General features: G+C 43.5%; 1 protein-coding gene across 4 annotated transcripts in view; it reads right to left on the bottom strand.

The window, feature by feature from the left end:
* The window catches only part of dicer1 (dicer 1, ribonuclease type III), a 174,222-nt gene that overhangs the window by 89,370 nt on the left and 65,449 nt on the right, over positions 1-19,403 (bottom strand). For all 4 annotated transcript variants that reach the window (XM_038822311.1, XM_038822319.1, XM_038822325.1 and 1 more), the window contains 10 exons: positions 18,965-19,147; positions 17,081-17,243; positions 16,328-16,458; positions 16,008-16,142; positions 12,435-12,595; positions 11,375-11,546; positions 10,093-10,565; positions 3,780-3,912; positions 1,390-1,632; positions 164-318 (listed from right to left, as the gene is read on the bottom strand). In XM_038822311.1, the coding sequence (XP_038678239.1) occupies positions 164-318; positions 1,390-1,632; positions 3,780-3,912; positions 10,093-10,565; positions 11,375-11,546; positions 12,435-12,595; positions 16,008-16,142; positions 16,328-16,458; positions 17,081-17,243; positions 18,965-19,078 (1,880 nt within the window). In that variant the 5' untranslated portion in view covers positions 19,079-19,147. The remainder of the gene's footprint in view (positions 1-163; positions 319-1,389; positions 1,633-3,779; positions 3,913-10,092; positions 10,566-11,374; positions 11,547-12,434; positions 12,596-16,007; positions 16,143-16,327; positions 16,459-17,080; positions 17,244-18,964; positions 19,148-19,403) is intronic.

Below are 19,403 nucleotides of genomic sequence, written 5' to 3'. Positions count from 1 at the left end.
AGTGAGTGGTTAGGATCTGGAATGTGCTGTCCTGCAAAGAGCTGACATGGACAGGATGGGACAAATGGTCGCTTCCTGTACAGAAACCATTCTATGATTCTTAAAAACTTGATTGGTGACATTGTTAATGGCTGAAAGCACCAAAACAATGCTCGGACTCTACCTGTTTACATGTCCGATGGCAGTGTTGATGGTTACTCGTGGACTCCCTTCTTCTGGCCTCAGGACATATGGGGGGAGCGTATCATCATCATCGGTGACAGGTTCTACCTCCACATCAGTTGAATCCACAGACTTTGAGCACTTGTTTCGGAGAATCTTAGCAAAGTACCAAGGAAATAAATGTATGAACTTTCCAGAAAATATAGCTATGGAGCAATGTTGTGCAATTACTGCATCTTAAGTCATAGTCAACGCCAAGGCCTTTCTGCCACCTTTCTGAAAGACATTAATACTTGCTGGAGATGATCACCAATGTAAACTTGCCAGCAGGGGTCACTGGATGAACATAAACATGAATTATGGCTATTTTAACCACTTTCAGCTCAAAGCACTATGGCTACTAGCAGCATCCTGGCCACTAGCTCACCTTTTGGCTTGATAGTAAAAACCTCGGGTAATGCATTTAATAGTTCAGAGGAGAGGATATTAATCAACTGGCTAAACACTTATCACACGATAGACTTGTTAGCACTTGCACCTTTGAAGCTATTCTGGAACCAAATCACAGCCTCAATGTAGCAGAAACAAATGTCACAGTGGAAGTTGGGGCAAGTTGGTGCAGCAACCTCAGACCTTTCATCTCCAGAACTTGTGCTTAATCCTATTATTCATGGACAGATCAGTTATCCTTGAGTGGCTGTGATGTTCCGAAATGATCTGGATTTGGTGATTAGGCTCAAATGAGTTCCTTGTGGCATGAGATCATGAGTATGCCAAGAATCAAACCTGGTCACAGAAGTGCTAGCAGAAGAGGAGCTAGCATTAGTCTCCACCCTATTTTTTTCCCAAAAACTTTCCATTGAAGCAAGTGTTAAAAAGTCCAATCATTAAATGTGTCTCCTGATCAGATTTGATTCTTGGTCAATGCGATTTAGTTGATTTCAGTTATAAATAGGAACAGTATATTTGGATAGGAGCTGCATATTTGGCCTTAAGGTCCTGGTTTGAGAATAAATTGAGACAAAATCAATTGGGAAAGACACCAAAAAGTGTTTCTGCAATCAAAAGCCAGGAAATTAAATTATATTTTATCCATTGACAAAAACATCACTTCTTTACTCTTTTAAAATGATATCGCATCTAGTAAGTTGCTCTATGATTCTATCCATCTTAATTGTGCTGCGGATACTTTAGCATGTATTTATCAAGTGAAAAAAAAGTCCGTACCTTTTCAATTGCTTTATAGGTTTTGAGGTCCTCTTTGAAGTCTTCAATTTTGTCAGAATCTGAAAGCATGATATAGTTTGAGATGGGTGCTCGCGCCCTTCCTTTTGATTGCACATAAGAGCGATATTCTGTTGGCAAATCAAACCGAACCACCAGATTGCATTTTGGAATATCAACTCCCTCTTCAACAACACTGGTTGCAATGAGTAAATTGGTCTCGTGTGCACGGAATTTTCTCAGCACCTACAATAATTTTTTGGAGAAAGAGAAAAAAGCATTGGTTTAACGCAGTTCCAGAAGCTCAATAACTAGCTGGCACAATGTGGTAGGGCACAATTTTGAACACGATTTGCTGAACTTAGGGTATTCAAGATAAACCAGTCTATAAAGGAAAGGCACGACAATGAAAGTGCATCACCTCAAACGGTCTTGCGTACTGTGGATGTCAGCATACAAATTGAAGTCTCAAAATCCCTCCACAAACGGGGTCAACTTATGCAAAGAGTGCAGAAGAGGGTGATCGCCATTTTGAAATGCCATCTGATTTCAATGCAAAGAGTGGTTGTGTCTTAAACTCCTGCACACCTTCGCAACACAGCCTATACCGCCTACTTGATCTGTTATGCCCAGTTTTAATGTCAGTAAAGCTTGCATTGTGGGAAGAAAACCTAAGGCTGACTAGTGATGTGAGTATAGCATGTTGGGGCTGAAGAGGGGAGGGGTTGACTTTTACACCAAGTATATGCAAAAACATGATTTTGGGGGTCCGAAAAATGGGGACAACTTATGGTCCTTCACAGAAGAAAAGAGTTGTTTGAGAGCAAACGTTTTGGTGTGGATGATAAGCTGAGTAAGGGAGAAAAGTTCCACCAGAAACACTTTGGATTAGACCTTTTTGCACCATTCCCATACCAAGAGGAAATCTGTATCGATTTTGTGGGCAGTCTCAATAATTAATCAATTGTAGAATCGTAGCATGATGAGCAAGGCGGCCATTGGGCCCACCATGCATGTACCAACTCTTTGTAAGCTATTCATTACTTTAATGCAACTACTCTCTCCTCATAGCCATTACCCTCCGATTCCTTTTGAAAGTTATTAATTAATCTGCTTCCAGCACCCTTTCAGATAGTATTCTCCACTTAACTCACTACTTCAAAATACTTCCCTGCCTTTCCTGGTTCTTTTGCCAATTACTTTAAGTCTATATCCTCTTGTTACAATCCAATTACCTATGGTTCCTTATTTCTTAATCTATTAAAACTCATCATTTTAAACATTTGCTTCAATGAAAAGGTTTTGAAAATGAGTGCAGAATAAAGTAAGCTCTTCTAGTGGCACATCAGTGACTAGATTTTCATACCCACAGAAAATCATTAAGGACTTCACAGCCACTCAAGAAGGAAAACTTTGATCTGTTCCTGAATAATGAGATTAAAGAGGAGTCTTTATATATGCATGGCCTTTATATATCGGTCCATAACTTCCACCTAGTGTTGGAAAGAAGTGGTCTGCAGAAATTAGAAGAATTTAATGCATGTTTACCTGGTCTTGAAAACTGCATTGAAATTGGCTAGAGCTGTTTCAGCTTGCAACAGTCCTCGCAGGCTCCAGGGCAGTCTAGCTCTGGTAGATTTGAGGATGTTGTGTCCCTTTTATACTGCAAAAGCTGCCTAAAAGTAGCTACCATCTGAAGTTAGCGATTTAAATCACAATTCTGGATGGTTCCCAGTGCAGGGCAATTGCCCAGAGGAAGTCAGGACTTCTGGGCATTTACTGTGAAAATGTTTACCTGTAAAGTTCAGAGGGATTTCCCAGTATATCTTTGGGGTAGCTCCCAATCCGATACTGGGGAGCTTGGACGTTATGGCCCACGTTCTTCACCTTCTCAGTTACAAGGAGACCAATCCTAGCTCCTCCACTTAACTGAAGTCACTGATCTCTGGCACCGATCTAGTAAATTTGCTCTGCACTCTCTCCAAGGCCTTGACATCCTTCCTAAAGTATGGTGCCCATATTTGAACGCATATTCCAGTGTAAAAATAAACTTCAACTTAAAGTCTGGAGGCCTGAGGATAGCTACCTTTTTCAGAATTGAGCTTTCACAAACCTAGTTTTAAAAAATCTACTTTAACAAAAAGGTTCACAAGCCTAGACTGGTTGTGCTTAGTACAACTCTAGCAGTGTGATGTTGTCAATTCCACCCCTTCTGCTGATCTCACGACTGACATACCTACAAACATGAATACTTGACTGCAGTATCATACAGCTCAAAATGCTCTTTCCAGACCCAATTTACAGCTTTGACAGAGATAACGCTCAAGTAGGGAAGGCAACACAGCCTTCAAAGCTAGATATCTCTTCTTGAAAATGAGGCAAGATGTTTTTACCTCTTCTTGTTTCCTGAACTCCACTTCCATCTGCTTGTTACGAGGCTGGTTTTTTCCAATGCCATGACCAGTTATGAAATTACTGCTAACGTAAGACAACTCTGGATCCTGCTTGCCTGCTTCTTTTATTAACCTGGAGGTCAGATAGTAAACTCAAGTGAGACACAGAAGGGGACTATGGAGAGAGAAAATAAATTTGCCCATGCAAAGACTTGGTTACTAAAGTCAGTAATCACCACTTCAAGCAGTTCCTTTTGGTCAGAAACATTTTTTTTTCTCCAACGGTATGGTCTGGAGTAAAACAGGTCATTTATAACATCTTCAAGTGATGGCAAAATTCTAAACCTTTATCCTCTTTACCTCAATTATAGTTAACTACACGCACTCGATGAATGGTGCCAAAATCATTAAGGATGAAGCTGAGAGAAACCTTGGCAACTTAGTCTTTTTCAATGTCAAATCAAGCATTGCAGGAATCAATAAATCCAACAGAATGCTGAACACAAATCAGAGGAAGCTGTGATCCAGCTTTTTGCACTCTCGTGTTCATTCTGGTAGAATAAAGGGACACTGGTTCTAGAAAGTAAAAAGTATATTTAGACAGTCAGGAAATACTTCCGACTTCCGGTGGCAGCCATGAGGTGAATGGTCACATGTTAGAACATAGAATATACAGTGCAGGAGGAGGCCATTCGGCCCATCAAGTCTGCACCGAACCATATTAAGCCCTCACTTCCAACCTATCCCCGTAACCCAATAACCCCGTCTAACCTTTTTGGACACTACGGGCAATTTAGCATGGCCAATCCACCCAATCTGCATGTCTTTGGTCCGTGGGAGGAAACCGGTGCACCCGGAGGAAAGCCACGCAGACACAGGAGAAACTGCAGACTCCGCACAGTGACCGAGCGGGGAAATCGAACCTGGGACCCTGGTGCTGTGAAGCCACACTGCTATCCACTTGTGCTACCGTGTTGCCCATGTTGGAGTGGCACGGTGGTAAGCACTACTGCCTCACAGTGCCAGGGACCCGGGTTCAATTCCAACCTTGGGCAAGTCTGTGTGGAGTTTGCATGTTCTCCCCATGTCTGTGGGGTTTCTTCCGAGTGCTCCGGTTTCCCCTCTCAGTCTAAAGTTGTGCAAGTTAGGTGGATTAGCCATGCTAAATTGCCATTTAGTATCCAAAAATGATATGTAGGTTAGATCAAGGGGTTATTGGGATAGAATTTAAAGTGCAGAAGGAGGCCATTCAACCCATCGAGTCTGCACCGGTTCTTGGAAAGAGCGCCCTACCCAAGGTCAACAACTCCACCCTATCCCCATAACCCAGTAACCCCATAACCCCACCCAACACTAAGGGCAATTTTTCATTGGCCAATCTACCTAACCTGCACATCTTTGGAGGAAACCCAAGCACACCCGGGGAGAATGTGCAGACTCCGCACAGACAGTGACCCAAGCCGGAATCGAACCTGGGGCCCTGGAGCTGTGAAGCGATTGTGCTATCCACAATGCTACCATGCTGCCCATAGGGTGGGGAACTAAGCTTGGGTGGAGTTCTCTTTCAGAGAGTCGGTGCAGGCGCAATAGGCTGAATGGCCTCCTTCTGCACTGTAGGAATTCAATGACAGGGAGGAAACCCAAGCACACACGGGGAGAATGTGCAGACTCCGCACAGACAGTGACCCAAGCCGGAATCGAACCTGGGGCCCTGGAGCTGTGAAGCGATTGTGCTATCCACAATGCTACCATGCTGCCCATAGGGTGGGGAACTAAGCTTGGGTGGAGTTCTCTTTCAGAGAGTCGGTGCAGGCGCAATAGGCTGAATGGCCTCCTTCTGCACTGTAGGAATTCAATGACAGGGTGGCTCGTGCTAGGGGAGTCAGTTTCTGGCCCTTTTTGCCCGTTTAATGGGCGCTATTTAGGTGGAAAAGTGCTGTAGTTGGAGAATTTGGGTTTCTTCTCCGGCTTGGAATATCTGGAGGTTATACTGGGAGGAACAAGTCGAATAAGAGGTCCTCGTCTGACTTCGAAGGCCCTCGTGTCACAGGAGGGGAGACAATGACAGAGGCCCGTGTCATAGTTGCCCTCTCAGTGGACAACTGTGAGGTTGGTGGAATTCTTGGCAGAGGAAACAGAGATAGGCGGTCATGGATGATTTAGCAAAGGTGATTGAGCCCATTCATGCAATGCTGGACAGGCTGGTGGTGCAGACGCGACGATTCGGAAGGTGGAGGTCATGGATCTCAGTGATCAGATCGCCTCTTTGGAGGCAGAGGTGGCGATGTTGGAGGAGGGGCTCCTTAAACGTCACTATCGTATCTGCTTCCACCTCCTCCTGCAGCTAGTTCTAGGCACCCACTATCCTCGGTGTAATAAATTTCCCTCACACATCCCCTTTAAACCTTGCCCCTCGCACCTTAAACCTATGTCCCTATGACTATGACTCTTTCACCCTGGAAAATATGAGGATTGTTGGGCTGCCAGAGGGCATAGAAGGTATGAATGCCAAGGACTATGTGGCAAAGGTGTTTGGGAAGCTGGAATGGAGGAGTTTTTTTGCAAACCCTCCCGTGGACCAGTCCCAGCAACAGAAGCCCAGATCTGGGGAGCCACAGGTGATCATAGTCCAATTCCACATTTATTTGGATAAAGAAAAGATCCTGAGGTGGGCGAAGAACACTCGAGAATGTAAACGAGAGGATCATCCTGTAAGAATTTCCCAGGACATTGGGGCAGAACTGCCGAAAACGCGTGCAGCATTCAGGAAGGCCCAAGGCAGCTCTTTAGAAGAGCAAAGTACGATTTGGAATGGTATACCGGGCTCGCCCAGAGAAACATATGCAAAGAAACATAGACGGCGTGGTGGGGAAAGATTGAATGAAATTGTTGGTTACACCGGACTGTTGGTTCTTTTTTCTCTTTGTCTTTTATCCAGGTTATTGGGTTTTTTATTTATTATAGTCTTGTTGGAAATGTTGGGGATGAGGAAGCGGGTGAGTTTGTAGAATGTTCTATATTAAACGTGGGTTCAGGTGGGCAGCTGTTTGATTTATTGTGCGTATAACTTGTCGTCTCCCCCCCGCCAAAAGTCAGGGTCACCTGTTCACAGATATGCTAGTTAACGGGAGCGAAGTGAGGGAAGAGAGCCATGGCTGATTACCTTTGGGGGGGGGGGGGTCTGTTTCTTTTGTTCATTAGCGTAATAAGCCTGGGGTGGTTAGGTTTTCTATGTTTGGAATGGGGGTGGGGTGTTTGGTTCGGTGATCAGGGCGTTAAATTACCGACGATGAAAGTTTCTTTGATGGACTGGTTTGAGAGGGGTGGCGGCGTCCATCTTGGGTGGCCTGGAGCCAATGCAAGGTGGGGCCCTTTTGGACATCCTTGTGGGTGGGATATGGCTGATCATGGCCGGGATGGTGGAGAAAGCCCCCATGGAACACGAGAGGGTTAAATGGGGCAGCACAGTGGTTATCGCAGTTGCTTCACATCTCCAGGGTCCGAGGTTTGATTCCTAGCTTGGGTCACTGTCTGTGCGGAGTCTGCACGTTGTCCCCGTGTCTACGTTGGTTTCCTCCGGGTGTTCCGGTTTCCTCCCACAGTCCAAAGATGTGCAGGTTAGGTGGATTGGCAAAGCTAAACAGCCCTTAGTGTCCATAAAGGTATAGTGCGGTTACTGGGTTATGGGGATTAGGGTGGAAGTGTGGGGTATTCTTTCAAAGGGTCGGTGCAGACCTGATGGGCCAAATAGCCTCCTTCTGCACTGTAAATTCTATGGGGGCGATTCTCAGAGTCCCACGCTGGGGCGGAGAATCGGAGCGACCGCGCCACGATGTCCAGACGCCGGCGCGCGATTCTCCGAGGTGCGGAGAATCGGCGGCATTTGCACCGGCGTGTTTAGCACGGCACCAGCCGCTGGAATCTCGATCGGATGGGCCGTGCGGACACGACAGAGTCCCGCTGGCGCCTTTCACCCCGGTTGTTGCCGGCGGGAACGCCCGTGGGGTGGCCGGGGGGCTCCTGCACCAGTGGGGCCTCCGGTAGGGTCGGTGGGCAATCGGGGCCCACCGATCGGCAGGCCAGCCTCTCTTCCCCCCCCCCCGGGACTACTTACCGGCGTGGCCGACCCCTGAATACCGACCCCATGTTGGGTCGGGGCCAGCGCACGTAAGTAGCTCCCCACACATGCACAGGATGGCGCGACCCAACTGCATATGCGCAGGATTGAGCTGGCCCAACTGCGCATGCGCGGGTTAGTAGGAGGCTGGAGCATCATGAACCGTTCCAGCGCCGTGCTGGCCTCCTGTGGGCGTTATTGGGGGCCAGAATAGGTCGTGCCCGGGCCCAGTTCGCGCCGTCGTGAAACGTGACGGCGCGAACACGGGGCCTCCATAATCGGAGAATCGCCCCCTATGTCTATGTGTAACCCCAACACAGATGTAGCTTTCTTGCAGGGGAACTATAGGTTTATACTGTTTGGGATGGATTTGTCATATAAAATCTGGGAGGGTGGAGGCCTCGGGTTTAGGGATTTGTTCGTGGAGGGTAGATTTGCTGAGCTGGAGGAATTGGTGGAGAAGTTCCAACTCCTGGGAGGGAATGGTTTTAGATATTTGCAGGTACAGAACTTACCTGATGGGCCTGTTTATAAAATGGAAATTGATACATTGAAGGAAATTATTCAGCGATTACTAGAATGAGCTTCTTTTTGAGTCTCATCATTTTCTCCGATACCAGCGTCTTCTCTAATGGATAAGGTGCTCTCTTTTGACCAGACAGGGGAAGGGAGGATATCAGATATGTTTGGGCAGATGATGGGAGAGGTAGAAGGATTCGTTGGAAGAAGCAAAAGGAAAACAGGATTAAGAGTTAGGTTTTGCTTTTGAGAAGGATGTGTGGAGTGAGGTGGGGGAAGAAGTGGCAGAGGGTTCTGGGGATAGTTTTATTAAAAAATTGTATGCATCTGCTTTACTTTTTTGGGATGTTATAAATTGAAAATTTTCGGAATTAATATAGTTTTAAAAAAAATACTTCCGCATAATGAACAATTAACGTTTAGAATAAAGTTCTAGATAAGAGTAGCAAAGGTGAAAACTGAAAGCACACTTAGAATGCTTCAATGTCGAGGGGTGGGGGGGCTTTAAAATATTTCTGGATGGATGAACTGGGATGGACAGAATGTGTAGCTCATTAGACATCCTCATGCCCAACAATTTTTGTGAAACCTGGTGCATGCAAAATCTCACCTTTTGAAGATTGGTACTTCCTTTCAATCTACTTTTACCCAATAATAGCTCGATAATTCTCGACTCAAAAAGAAGCTCATTCTAGTAATCGCTGAATAATTTCCTTCAATGTATCAATTTCCATTTTATAAACAGGGTATATAAAACTGCACACAAGATTCTCAGTATGGACTTGCATACAAACATAGGAGCAGAGTAGGCAATTCAGCCCTTCGAGCTTGCTTCGCCATTCAATCAGATCATGGCTGATCTCTTCCTGGTCTCAAATTCACCTCCCTACCGGCTCCTCATATCCCTTTAACCTGTTTTTTAAAAAAAAAATTATAAACATATCTATCTCTTCTTGAAACCATTTAATGACTCAAGATTTCACTGCACTGTGGGGCAGTGAGTTCCACAAATTCACCACCCTCTGCGAGTGGTAGTTCCTCTCATCTCAGTTCTAAATCTACCACCTCTCAGCCTTTATCGGTGACCTCTCTTTCTCGATTGCCCTACAAGAGGGACATTTGGTCTACGTTTACTTCATAATTCCTTTTAGTATCTTATACAGTTTGATCAGATCCCCTCTCATCCTTCTAAACTACAGCGAGCATAACCCCAAATTGTCACACGCCCCTCAACCCTTTCATCCCTGGAACGAATCTCAATTCTGAGCCGGAATTCCTCGAGCAACAAACACTTGCTGCAGATGCGGTCACTGTAGCTCGCAATGGGTTCTGCCATCATGCAGCTACTGCACATCGCCTGCCCTACTTATTAATTAACTAACTAATTTGTTTTACAGTGGATTTTTTTTCAAATTTACCAGATTCCCTACCAGCCGATCAGGCCACAGCTTTCCTGTGACTTCAGTTTTTACAGCTTTAGTGGAATCCCCGATATTCACTGCTCCATCCTCTGAGACTAGGTCAAGAATCTCCGCGGTTAGTTACGTGATACACTCACTGCTCCAATACTCCGAGACTGCTTCCTGGAGACTAGGCCACGAATCCCCAAGGATGTTACTTTATATATTCACTGCTCCAATGCTCCAAGACTGCTTCCTGGAGACAAGGGCCTCTTACCTGTTTAAGACAACTGCTGTATAGCGTCTCTCAACAAAAATAATCCCACACAGTATATTGGTGAATGGGGATGGGAAGTTAGTGTCAGTCTTCTCTTTCTCCTCTATTTCTTCATCCTCATCCTCATCTTCAGAATCACTCCATGATACATAGTTGTCTTGGTTTCTGTTGTTGTACCACTCAACACTCTCAAACTGCTGCCGTTCAAACGGTTTATACTCATGCAGGATTTCCAGCAGTTTACTGACTTTTGGAGTCACATATTTCAGATCGAGTGCAGCAGGTGAGAAGTGCTCTTCACAGAGTGCGTGAATTTTCCTTAGAAGAGTGTCTGTAAACAAAAGGAACTTCCTGTTCAACTCCTCCTGCTCGTGCTTTATATACTTCTGCAGTTCTCTTACCATCATCCCAGCTACTTTATCTGCACACCAAGGCCCCAGAACAGTTAATACTGCACGGCAGTCTACCAGTACCTATGGTAATCAAAGAGACACATAATGATTCATTGTGGAAGTTAACCTTTCATTATCTACATTTAAAACATTTGTGCAGGAGCAGCACAGTTTGAAACTTTGAAAATGAATTTTAAAATAATAACCGAATTGGGATTCAAAGGACTAGACATCTTGGGCTGGATTCTCCACCCCGCCACATTTCCGTTTCACCCTGCCAGCGGGATGCTGTTACGCTGGCCGGCCAATGGGGTTTCCCATTGTGGGGCAGCCCCACGCCGTCGAAACCCCCGGGCTGCTGGCAAAACGGAGCATCCTGCCGGCGGAGAATCCAGCCCCTCATCTCAAAAATAAAATCTATGTTTGCTTTGGAAAAGGTCTTACAGGGTATCATACTTAGTTCCATAATCAACAACATTTGCTGATATTAAACAAGAATAGAGTAGGCAACCTCTTATTCAGCATAAACAACATTTGCTGATATTAAACAAGAATGGAGTAGGCAACCTCTTGCATCAGACAGCATCGATTTCGGATACAGGATACTCTTTTCCATTAGTCACCCCTCCCACTAACATTACTAGAATTGATGTGGTTTGAACCACGGACACAAATTCATGCTCTATAACTGTTACACCCTCATCCTGGAGACAGAGCAGTGGTTTGTAAACAGTTGGGACCTCAGTAACCTGCTAAGAAATTTCAAACAAACATGTTGCAGGAATCTATCCTCAGCATTGTTGCCCGCAATAAACAATAAATTTGACCCTTTGTAAGCTACAAATTCTATTACAAGGGGGCGTATCACACACTTCATTCTAAGCATATACCTGCTTGGGGACTGAAGTTGGGCCTCTATCGTCACCATATGGAGATATGTTATTGAAGTCATTAATAAAATTAAGTGCTTCGTCCAACTCTTTTAAAAGCTTTTCATACAGTCCACTTTTATCCTCATATGGTCCACAATCAAGCACAACTTCATGAGGCTGAGAAGAGTACCTACAAGTAAAATAAGATGAGAATAAATTGACCATGGCATTCAGTAATACTTACTCTGTACCTTTTCCTCATCTTCACAACAGAACTTTTATTAATTTTGTACAACATATTAAATTAACAATTCAATTTAAATACAGGTATAATAAAATGGACATGATTTGGATATAATGAAGTCCACATCCCACAATGGCAGATTCGGAATCTGAATTTAACAAATGTGGCAATTTGAGGGCTGGCACCGGCAGAAGGGCCATAAAATGTTAGAAAAATCCAAATGCCTTTCAGGGAAAGAAACCTCATAATCATACCATCTGGCCTGCATGTAGCTTCAGTCTCACATTATGTGGTTCACTGCCTGTCCTCTGAAATGGTCCCTTAACCTACTTGATGCAAAATTTAAAAAATCACAAGTGGGGGGTCCATCACTAGGTTCTGGGGCAATTACGGATGTGTGATGAATGTGACCAATTTGCATAATCTGTGCTCTAGAATGGCAACTATACGGCAGCCAAATAAAACAATGCCCATCCTACTCTACACCAGTGATACCTCTCAAAGTCTGATCCTGGACAAGCGTTGAAACAATGGGAATTTTCTGTCTTCCATATTGGTCATCCTTTTAGGCTCTCAGAGCCACACTGCTCAACGATGGCCAGTTTGCAGTGTGGATGATCAAACCAGAAAATAGGTTGTGACCATCCAAATGTGTCTCGTCGAACCATTGCAGCGGGTAGACACCGCTTTGCATCAGACTGAATTAGGTGCAAGATTATCAGACTTAAAATGAAAGATTAAGGCGCTGACCTACAGCAACACCAGCCCTCAAAAGATATCTTCATATTCGTACAAAATGAAGAATCAAGAAATTGAAATATGCCGACAACTCACTTGTCCAACACCACCAGGTCAGTGGCAGTCTCCGCACTGCTCCGGAGAATCTTTTCCAGCTTCAGAATCTTTTCCTCCAGCTCAGAAGGGTCACATTTTCCATTTAAAATGGAGGCAGTTAGCCCCAAGATACGAGGGCATGAGGGATTCTCCTCACACATCTAAATAACCAAAAACAAAACATTAAAACAGCACTCACGAAAACAACTCAAGACTAGACATTTTGCTTTTGAAAGCTGCTGCAGTGCTGATTTAATTTTTAAATCTATCAAACTTAGCAGAATCTATCAGTGAGCAGTAACTTCTTTACTTGATCAGCCAGCAAGTGTCCTGGGTGTGGGACAAAGACATGGACAGCAAATGCACCATATAAGCTAAAAGAAAGGAGCAGAGAAACTGGATCCACGTTAGATGAAGAGCTGCGGGGACGGACTTTAAGTGAAGCGGGCTCCAGACATGCTCGGAAGATCCATGAAGACAGCTGAAGGTTTGTGACTCTGTGCTGGGCCGTTGAGGCGGTTCTCCTTGGCGCGGCTGAAGAGCTGAAATTGTGCTTCAAGGTTAACGTTTGAGTGTACTCGGAAATTGAGGGAAATGATATTGCAGAAGCTGAGATTGAAACATTGCAAGGTGGGCCATTGTTGAAGTTGTCAAAGTTGGAGCATATTTTGAGCAAGATCTTGGAACATGAAGATGGGAAACCCTGGTGAGAACAATGGGAGTTTCAGCGGGTTTGATGACTCTCAATGGGACTGAATGTTTGGGTTGGTTGTTAGAGAAATCCATGGATTTCTTTTTGATTGCACCTCTCATTTTTTGTGTACTACGTAACTCCGACCACAGTTTGCCTGTTAATTCACATGTACCTCATACTTACCGTGATTATGTTATAGTAGTAGATATTGCAAGTTCTTTTATCTTTCTAACCTTGTACGGTCAAGTCTATTTTTGTTTATTCAAAACCCTTGGAATCTTGAGGCTTTCTTCACTAGTAATGCCTGGAATCTCAAACCTTGTTTATTTTAAACAAAGGGGGCATTCTGTTCCCCCAGCCATGTGTTTCTCAGTGATGTACCGTTCGCTGGTGGCAGGATTCTCTATGTCTGCCGCATCTCAATGGGATTTCCTATTGAAGCCACCCCACGCTGCAGGAAACCTACAGGCGGAGGTGCACTGCTGGCAGGAAAAAAGAATTTCAAAGGCCAGAGAATATTGGCAAAAATGTTATTGGTTCATAACTGGATCTCACCAACAACTTGGGGTGAGGCCAAGTAGCATGACTTCAAACTGAAATAACAGAAACGGGACTTTTAACTATATAGCGCGATGAATGTAGAAATTGTTATGTTATATTTATATTTGTGACAGTAATCTTATTAAAAATCCTGGTTCAAAATACATACAGGTAGTGCGTCCACTAAAGCTTTAATTAAAGAGTCGTAAAAGGCGAGATAATTATTCATTCTAATCACTGGGGTAACCCCAGGTTAAAGAGGTGTGAATTGTACAACTCACACCTCTTTAACCTGGTGTTACAACTATCTCTGGATCTGTAAAGACTTAATTACCTGCAAATGCTCGCATTCTAAGCATTGTCTTGCATCTTTGAATTTGTCTATATATATGTTTCTGGAACATACCTCTTCATTCACCCAAGAAAGGAGCAGTGCTCCGAAAGCTAGTGTTTGAAACAAACCTGTTGGACTTTAACCTGGTGTTGTAAGACTTCTTACTATATGAATTCAGACACGCCTTTACATAAACATCAGATTCCCGAGAGAATTTATGCACAAGATTCATTGCTTAGTTTCTACTCCAACAGGCAGCTAAAGGGAAGCTATCCTGCTGAACGTGCTTGTAGTGTTTTGTTCCTACAAGGTGAATGCTGGTAATTAGAGTCCACACTTCACAATTTTTAAAAAACATTGTTTAAATGAGGCATTAAACAATGTTCATGCACTATGTGCAATAAACAAGGACCAAGAAAATCAACATGGAACCGATCCTTCTTAGTCACCTGATGGATTTTCTGAACATCCCTCTTCCCATGTCGCATCAGGATTGCCATGTCAGAGGCAAAAGAATTACAACAACATCCCACTAACAGGTGATGAGATAGAATAAAAGAGTAGGAATATAACCCATCACCCCCTGAAAAGCATTACTATTTTACGACTTGACATGTACTGAGTCTCTGAAAGGCCAAGGTATTTCTTTAAGTCTTGGCATTCAACAAACCTTCAAACTGCAGATCTTACTCAACAAGGTGCAAATAAAACGGTTCCTAATGCATTTGTCTTGCAGTTACGTTAAGAAGCACCTTAAGGTCAACTCAAGACAAAGGATACCTGGCAATATGGCCTCTGGCATTAACTACAAGTTTAAAAAATTAATATAAAATGCCGTCAATGTTTTCCCCACCTTTTCAAAGTAAACTCAAAACTGCCCCCTCATGATGCAAACAAAAAAGTGACTTTACAAATGGAGACTCCTGATGGCTACCCAATGACCTCTGCCAGAAAGACCAATACAGTAAAGCTGCTAACACCTTCAAGCTCTCAAGAAAAATGTAAAAACCCTCAGGAACAGCAGAAAAAACAAACATCACATCACAACACCTCAAAGAGCTGAGATTTAAAGCTGTTTATCTTTACTCAGTTAATGCCCCCAATGGTGATAAGGCAGGAAAGTGAGTGAAGGCAAAAGATCAATCATGATCTTATTGAATGGTGGAGCAGACTCGAAGTGCCATATGGTCTTTCCACTCATATTTATGTTCTTAATGCCCTCCATTCCAATGAGAAGCTTTAAACCTTATGTTGTGGCTTACACAGATTACGTTTCATAAGTGTAGTTAGAACTTTGGGATCCAAACAAGTCACATCAACATGGTTGATAGACAGCATGAGAAAACAAATGCTTCCATCGCTAAACCAAATTTAACTGGGGCCAGGGGAGGAGGAGGAGGAGGAGGGGAGAAGAGAGAGAATGTTCACAAGCTTGGATTATTTTGGAAAGACATCAAAAATTCAGACATCGAGGGACAGAAGTGCAAAGGAACTTGTATATCTGCATATTCTTTCTCCCAATATGGATTTCCACTTCCACATAGGAATGAAACAATGTAAACCTATCACACTCCAATTAATAATAACAATAATAATAATCGCTTATTGTCACAAGTAGACTTCAATAAAGTTACTGTGAAAAGCCCCTAGTCGCCACATTCCAGCGCCTGTGCGGGGATACCGATACGGGGATTGAACCCACGCTGCTGGCCTTGTTCTGCATTACAAGCCAGCTAACCTAGCCCACTGTGCTAAACCAGCCCCAAATAAAACTTCCAGGGTACCCAGAGGTTGCAATTAGAACATAAGTTTGCACAGACAGATTCTATTAGAAATGCAGATATTAAAATGTTATTTATAACGGAAATTTAAAAGAACACAATATGACTAAAAGTATCAATTGAACTATGTCTACAACGCCACATGAGAATTACACTTGGTCTTGCCACCCAGTGTGTAAAGTTATGGCAGACTTAGATGGTGAAATGAGAGCTAGTCATTATACCTTCATAATCTCCTGATAGGGATGTTCTTTAATTGCAAGGTGACATTCATCAAACACCAGGAGGTTGATTTTGGAGAGGAAAAGGTAGCCCCTTTTCAAGATGTGCAAGAAGATGTGGCAAGTCATGACTAGCACCTATGTAGATAACAAAAATTAGGAGAGGAAAAATGGATAATCACAGTTCACATTTTGTGTAATAGAAACATATTTGCCTGGTTAATACAGGGTATTTACAGTGCTGTTATTTTACGTCAAAACATATACAAATCCAGCATTCGGACTATGATCTCTAATAATATCATGAACCTGTGCTGAAATACCTGTTGTCCAATGAAACATTTGTGCCATTCTTTGCTTGCCCATGACTCAATGTTTTCCAAATTGGAATACTCCCCCACCTTCAGATCTGAATGGGTCTTGACAGCTGCTGCTAGCTGAGCCACAGAGGGTGCTGGAAGAGATGGTTTCAGTTACCCACTACACAGTGTCCTTCAGAGTACATTATGAACAAAAATGATGCAATTTAAATAGAGACATTTTCAGATTTACAGCGTTACCTGAACTAACTGCATCAGATACTATACAGTCCTAAGATTACCTGAGTCACACAATCCTGAAAGGCCCTAGGTTTGATCTTCCCTAAATAGCTAAGCCGGGACAACAGTGGGAACATTCCATATTGGTGCAGTATTCCAAAGCCCTCAATCCTGATTACTATCGGGGGGGGGGGGGGGGGGGGGGGGGGGGGGGGGGGGGGGGGGTGTAACGGGTGTCCTGCAATTGAATATCTGCTGACAATTATTTGATGTACTCTATATAATCCACCAAGAAATTAATCCACACTCAAACACTTTCAGAAGGATTTGTCTGTTAATAATAACCCTGGGAATCTTTGCTCCTTCCTAGTTTAGGGATGCTGAGGCTGACACACCAAAATCTAAGGATGGATCACTTTTTGGTTTGAAATTAAAATACTGGTGGTTACCATAATCAATTTGGAAATAAAGAGATTGAGTTTACAATATTCAGTTCCTTTTCAGGTGGTTTACATGGTTATGTAGCATGATACTTACCGGAACTAACCAAAAACACAGTCCGTGATCCATTCTTGTTGAACTGTCCCCTGATCTGATGAGATAGTTCCTTTGTAAGTAGCACTGCAATGAAAGTCTTCCCTGAGCCAGTATTTAAACAAACTATAGTATTATGTTCCAAAGCTGCTTCTAGAAGTTCAACCTGAAAAAGATAACAATGCAATCAGTCCAGGAGCAAGGTTAAAACTGCTGAAATACTAATCATTTTCCTTTCATTCTTTCTCCCTTTCCCTACACCTGCATAGCAGTACATTGTGCAAATGCCTCGACAGCTACTGCAAGTGGCTCGTTAATCGGAGTGGGTATTACACAAATGAGCCCAATCGTGTCCCTAACAAATGTCCAGAGAGATGCACTTTCCAACAGAAGTCACGGGATGCAGATCCATGAACAATAATCTGGAATGAATTTTCCTACCTAGTTCAGGGAAATGAGGACAATTATAGGATCCAAACAGTTACGGACAGGAACTTTCTGGTCAATATATGCCAACGACAGTTTCTTCATCAACTGAGCCACTGGAAGATATAGGATACACCAGTTTCCTTGAACCCTACTTTGCTGTCACCGAGCCCAGCAGTGTATGATTAGGATTTTTGTCCTCCATGTGACAATTAGGAACAGAAACACACACATAGGTTAGATAAACACTAGCTGTTACTGCTGGTGGCACTGGGAAAATTGAACTAGTGCAGGTGTATCCGTATCTAAGAAAGGATGGGCTGGCCTTGGGAGAGGCTCCAGAGGAGGTCCACAAGAATGACCCTGGGAATGAAGGGCTTGTCATACGAGGACCGGTTGAGGACTCGGGTCTGTACTCGATGGAGTGCAGAAGGATGAGGGGGATCTCATTGAAACTTACAGAATACGGAGGGGTCTAGACTTAGAGAAGCCAAGAACCGGAGGGCACAGCCTCAGACTGAAGGGATGATCCTTTAAAACTGAGATGAACTTCTTTAGCCAGAGGGTGGTGACTCTGAGGAACTCATTGCCCCAGAAATCTGTGGAGGCCAAGTCACCAAGTGTCTGTAAGGCAGAAATAGATAGGTTCTTGATTAGGGGTTACGGGGAGAAGGCAGGAGAATGGTGATGAGAAACATATCTGCCATGGTTGAATGGCTGAGCAGACTTGATGGGCCGAATGGCCTAATTCTGCTCCTACATCTTGTGTGGAGCAGCACACACCACAACTATCATTGTACCTATAGCGTACAAGTACCAATGACCCAAATGAACTTCTGACGCTACATGAATCATGGCACATTAATATACAGTACTAAGGAATGTGGCAAATCTGTATCAGCGTAATTAAGTGCAAATTTGTATCTGGGAATGCAAACAAAGGCATGGAATAACTTTCTTTAAAAATAGCACATTCCTTCGGAGAAGTTGGAGATGCTAAAGTTTCATTTTATCTTGCTCAATGCATTCAAATACAGCTCCCAGCTTATAGTTAGTCATGTACTAAAAGTATATCACACAGCTACCCTTGGGGTTTCTATGCATGGGTGCTCACGCTGAAGCCATATTTCGTGGGTTGGCCTCTTCCCACAAGAATGTTTTCAAAGTAGGTAATGTTTAAACTTGCGTTACATGGTTCTGTCTAAAGTGCATATTTGTGCGATTGGAGCAAATTATCCTGGGGAATAGATTACCCTACAGTGAGCTTCTGACTTGTGGGATACCATTTTGTTATTGCGCAGGAAGGGGGCAATAGGGTTGGAAGGAATTAGGATGAAATCATAAAATTTATAGCTGAACACATATTTGCTGTGTTGTGAATTCTAGGTTAAAGGGCAAACATTGATCTGAGCAAGTCCAACAATACCTACATATTCTTACCATTCTTCAAAAAACACAGACCTGATATTTCCTTGGTGTAAAAATGTTATCATGGATAGCTTCCTGCTGCCACGGCAGTCCAAAAAAGGGACCCATTGGTGATGAAGCAGGTGTCATGAGCTGTAATCCTGCCATGTTTAGGTTTCACAATGCGGTCTTTTCATTCATCCACTGTTTCTGTCATTTCATATGTTCCAGCAAAACCTGAGAAGTAACCAACCACAAAGAGTAATGTTTTGTGGTCTAAAAGAAAGCTCCTTTGCAATTCCAGGACACCAAATACAAACTTCACAATTGGGAAGTACAGTTTTATTTGACCCTAATTGTTCCCCCTCTCTCCAGGTGTTGACTCTTGCTAGAAAATGATTCCAGAAACACCATCGCCCTACAATACTTGGCCAACTGGCAACTGTCATTCTTTTATGCAGAGACCGAGTAATCAATGGTGGGAATCACAGCC

Source organism: Scyliorhinus canicula, chromosome 2 (assembly GCF_902713615.1).
Source record: "Scyliorhinus canicula chromosome 2, sScyCan1.1, whole genome shotgun sequence".
In the NCBI taxonomy this organism is placed as follows: domain Eukaryota; kingdom Metazoa; phylum Chordata; class Chondrichthyes; order Carcharhiniformes; family Scyliorhinidae; genus Scyliorhinus; species Scyliorhinus canicula.
Note: the sequence above shows the minus strand (reverse complement) of the source record. Positions and strands in the feature narration are given on the sequence as shown.